Source organism: Hibiscus syriacus, unplaced genomic scaffold (assembly GCF_006381635.1).
Source record: "Hibiscus syriacus cultivar Baekdansim isolate YM2019G1 unplaced genomic scaffold, ASM638163v2 tig00003507_pilon, whole genome shotgun sequence".
Classification (NCBI taxonomy): domain Eukaryota; kingdom Viridiplantae; phylum Streptophyta; class Magnoliopsida; order Malvales; family Malvaceae; genus Hibiscus; species Hibiscus syriacus.
Window position 1 is genome coordinate 745773 of NW_024061975.1, and position 3839 is coordinate 749611.

At 37.9% G+C, this 3839-nt stretch overlaps 1 protein-coding gene across 1 annotated transcript; it reads left to right on the forward strand.

Moving 5' to 3' along the window:
* The first annotated feature begins 331 nt into the window (after positions 1-331).
* LOC120178769 (probable serine/threonine-protein kinase PIX13) lies at positions 332-3139 on the forward strand. The gene is made up of 6 exons (XM_039184568.1): positions 332-547; positions 878-1197; positions 1821-1956; positions 2093-2235; positions 2371-2494; positions 2638-3139. The coding sequence occupies exons 1-6, from the start codon at positions 481-483 to the stop codon at positions 3075-3077; spliced, it is 1230 nt and encodes a 409-aa protein (XP_039040499.1). The 5' UTR covers positions 332-480; the 3' UTR covers positions 3078-3139.
* The last annotated feature ends 700 nt before the right edge of the window (positions 3140-3839 follow it).

A 3839-nucleotide genomic window follows, 5' to 3' on the forward strand; every position in this document is an offset into this window, starting at 1 on the left:
ACATTCTGTTGTTGATTTTATCATATCACATCTAGTAGATTGACGTCCAGTTCAAGAGATCGTTAATTTTTAATGAAAAATGATAAATTTAAAATACAAAAATAATTAAGTGATCATTTTATAAATTTTAATAGTTTAAAACCTAAAAAATTAACATTTTATAATTGGACGACTCAATAAAGTAGATTAAGTATCATTTGTGTACTTTGCCAAGAAAAGCATTTTGTAATTTAGTGTAGCACATGCACTTTTTGATTTTTCTGTGGGCAATATTCCATTGTCGAAGTGTAGTATTTGAATTTTCTTGAATAATGAAAACCGAAGATAAACCAAGAATCGAAGTCAACTAAGGGGAAAATCATAGTAACCCCTTTTTTGTGGTTGAATTGAGCTTACAAATTGCTTCGTGAAAACAAGAATTTTCAAGTGGGAATTTGCTTCTTCTTATTCCCTTTGTTTGGGGTTAAGAGATATTTGAAGATGGGGGTTTGCTGGGGTTCTCCAGCTGACAATCCAACTCCAAGCACCACTGATCATCTCAGTTCAGGTATTTATTTCATAGATTGTTTCTTAGTTTTGCTCAATAATACAATTTGTTAAGTGGGTTCGATTTTGTTTTTGAAATTTATTGATGCAATCCATATTCTTCTTTGCACTCGGCACCAGAAATCAAGTTTATGGTGATGTTTTGTTGTTGTGTTTTGGCCCTTGACTTGTGTATTTCTGGAATATGTTTGTTAGGTTCTGTGTTTTGATCACTACATACTGTTTTATTATGTTTTGTTTGCTGCATTATTAGTATTAGAACTCCATGTGTTTGACAATCTCACTGTCTGGACATTGGCTAAGCACATTTCAATTCTGTGGATTTCCATAGTTGAATCTCGGACAACCAGCAACACAACATCTAGGGGCAGTAACATCTCCCGGGACAGCAGGTTCTCGGTTTCGAGCGGAGACGGGGCTTTTCAGGATGGGCAAATTTTGCCCACCCCTAAGGTAAGGGACTTCAGTTTTGCTGAAATGAAGGCCGCAACTAAGAATTTTAGGCCTGATATGGTGCTTGGTGAGGGAGGCTTTGGTAAAGTTTTCAAAGGCTGGTTGGATGAGAAGGCGGTAGGGAAGAGCGGAAGTGGAACCCCCATTGCAGTTAAGAAACTCAACTCTGAGGGCTGGCAAGGATTTGAGGAATGGAAGGTAATTTCATTAATTCTCGAGTTATCGTCACTTGCATTTTCTTCTTTAATTATTGCCATGGATTTTCTCTTGAGATCAAATGTTCATGCATGTAACACATCTGCTTCTAATTAGTAATTACCAACAATGTCTCATTAACTAGAACCAGGAAAATATGCGGTAGACATTGTCTGCTATTTACAGAAAATGATGTCTTTAGAGTTCAAAGCTTGTTGTGCAAAGTAAAGAGGACTGGAAAGTGAATAAGTATTTAAGGCTAAACCATATTAATATGCTTTGCATTGCTACTTTTTACAGTTTGCATTTTGGGATAACCAGTTTCATGCCCCCAAACCTCCAATACCCCACCGAAGCTCCACGAAATTTGTAGCTCCAAGAGTTTTACAAATGCCATATCCCGTATAACTTCATAGTATAGTTCCATGTCATCTTGCGTAGGCACTTTTGGCTTGCACATGTTGTAAAACTTCAAAATCTCTCTTTGTGATGTGCATCTATAGCTCACATATTTCCACCTGCATTTTGGGAACTGTTTACTGCTTGTTTTACTTATTTTCTTAGAATATTTAAAATGTATAGATGTTCGTGGTTGCTAAAGCTTTTGCTGTCATTTATTGGTTCAGTCGGAGGTAAATTTCTTAGGGAGGTTGTCTCATCCTCACCTTGTAAAGCTGCTTGGATACTGTTGGGAGGATAAAGAGCTTCTTCTCGTTTACGAGTTTATGCAGAAGGGTAGCTTAGAAAACCATCTATTCGGAAGTAAGAGTTTAGAAATTAGTTCTTTATATCTCCAATTTTTCATACAAGCATACATGTTATGCGTGCACACTTCCCATCTCTTATTTCCTGCGAGTTAACTTTGTTCATCGCATTTTTCATGGTTTTTGTTATCCAGGGGGTTCTGTTGTCCAATCACTTGACTGGAACATACGGATTAAAATTGCGGTAGGAGCAGCAAAGGGCCTATCTTTCTTGCACTCGTTGGACAAGAAAGTAATTTACAGAGATTTCAAGGCCTCAAATATACTACTGGACGGGGTAACTTTCCGTATAACTTGTGTATTTGTTTAGGGATTAAAGGCTTAAATAATTGATGAATTATAGAGTATTCTCCTTGAGTACATGCAAAGGAGACGTAAATTTAATGTAGTTTGGTTTTTGGTTACATTGCAGTCCTATACTGCCAAGTTATCGGACTTTGGGTTGGCCAAATTTGGTCCTTCGGCTAGCCAATCGCATGTTACAACAAGGGTAATGGGCACATATGGTTACGCTGCTCCAGAATATGTTGCTACAGGTAATCCTCTGAAACCTTTCCAAATTTTAGGTGTTTTCATATGTGATGTCCGTGCATTGCTACATATTATTGCATTTTCAGAACAATAGAGCAAAACCCCATTTTTCATTTCTCATGACTGAAATACTTTACCTATTTAACAGGGCATTTATACGTGAAGAGCGATGTGTATGGTTTTGGTGTTGTTTTAGTTGAACTACTCACCGGGTTGCGAGCACTCGATACAAATCGCCCCAGTGGGCAACATAGTCTGGTGGACTGGATAAAACCGTATTTATCTAATAGAAGGAAATTGAAGAGCATAATGGACCATCGGTTGGAGGGCAAATATCCTTCCAAAGCCGCGGTTCAAGTAGCCCAGCTTGCTTTAAAATGTCTCGAATCTGAACCTAAATACCGCCCTTCGATGAAAGAAGTTGTACACATTTTGGAACAGATCAAGTCAATAAATTATAATCCGAAAGAACCAAGAAAGTGTGCTGCTCGTCAAACAACTCGTAGGCATCACCAGCAGCCATTGCACCAACGTTCTCCGCTTGCTCCAAAGCATGAAACGAAACGTGCATACTCGAATCCTCCGTAGCCTAGGTAAGTTTGGAGCATCTGCCCAATTTGTTGCAGTTTTCAATATTAACATGCTAATTTGTTGGATATATATGGATATTTGTAATAGTTAGATTGTAATTATTTCATTAAGTACGACTTGTGCATGGTATCTTGTTTGCGACATTTAGTATTTTACAATTTTATTGATAATTTGAGATAATTTAATCTTTGTTGTAAAGTAACAATGTGGATTCGTTCGTATTGTTATTCATGAAAATTCAACCATTCATAAATTTATATATTGTTTAAATGTGTAAGGTTCTTTGTGGCACTTAATAACGTTATCAATTTTGACGTACTAATGGATTCTCGATACTATGGCTGGAGAAAACCCAACGACAAACGCTATCCCAAACCCTTGGGAGACAAGGACTTCAGGAAATTTGCTAGAAAATATCGGACCACCGACGATACTAGCAGAACAAAGGACAACAAAAAGGGTCAAAAACTGCGACGATTTAGCGATGGATTAGGAAGATAGATATAACTACATACGCACGCAAGAAGCAAAAGCAACCCTAGCAGAGAAGTATGTCAAAGATGACTCAGCCCCCGATAGACTCTCCTACACTGAAATAACAGCAAACAAGAACCGGAGAGGCAAGAATCCTATAACTCCAATGAGCGAAGAAGAGATTACCCTCACAGATGGAGACGTACCCGTAGACAAATCGGGCACCTTCTCCAAGATCAGGTTCTCCGAAAGAATACATGATCTGATTGACCATAGCATGAGGCA

Bases quoted from the DNA above. Each gene is read 5' to 3' on its own strand.
- LOC120178769 (XM_039184568.1), top strand. From the start codon at position 481: ATGGGGGTTTGCTGGGGTTCTCCAGCTGACAATCCAACTCCAAGCACC. The intron at 2,236-2,370 runs GTAACTTTCCGT...GTTACATTGCAG, and splicing joins CAAATATACTACTGGACGGG to TCCTATACTGCCAAGTTATC. The intron at 2,495-2,637 runs GTAATCCTCTGA...CCTATTTAACAG, and splicing joins TCCAGAATATGTTGCTACAG to GGCATTTATACGTGAAGAGC.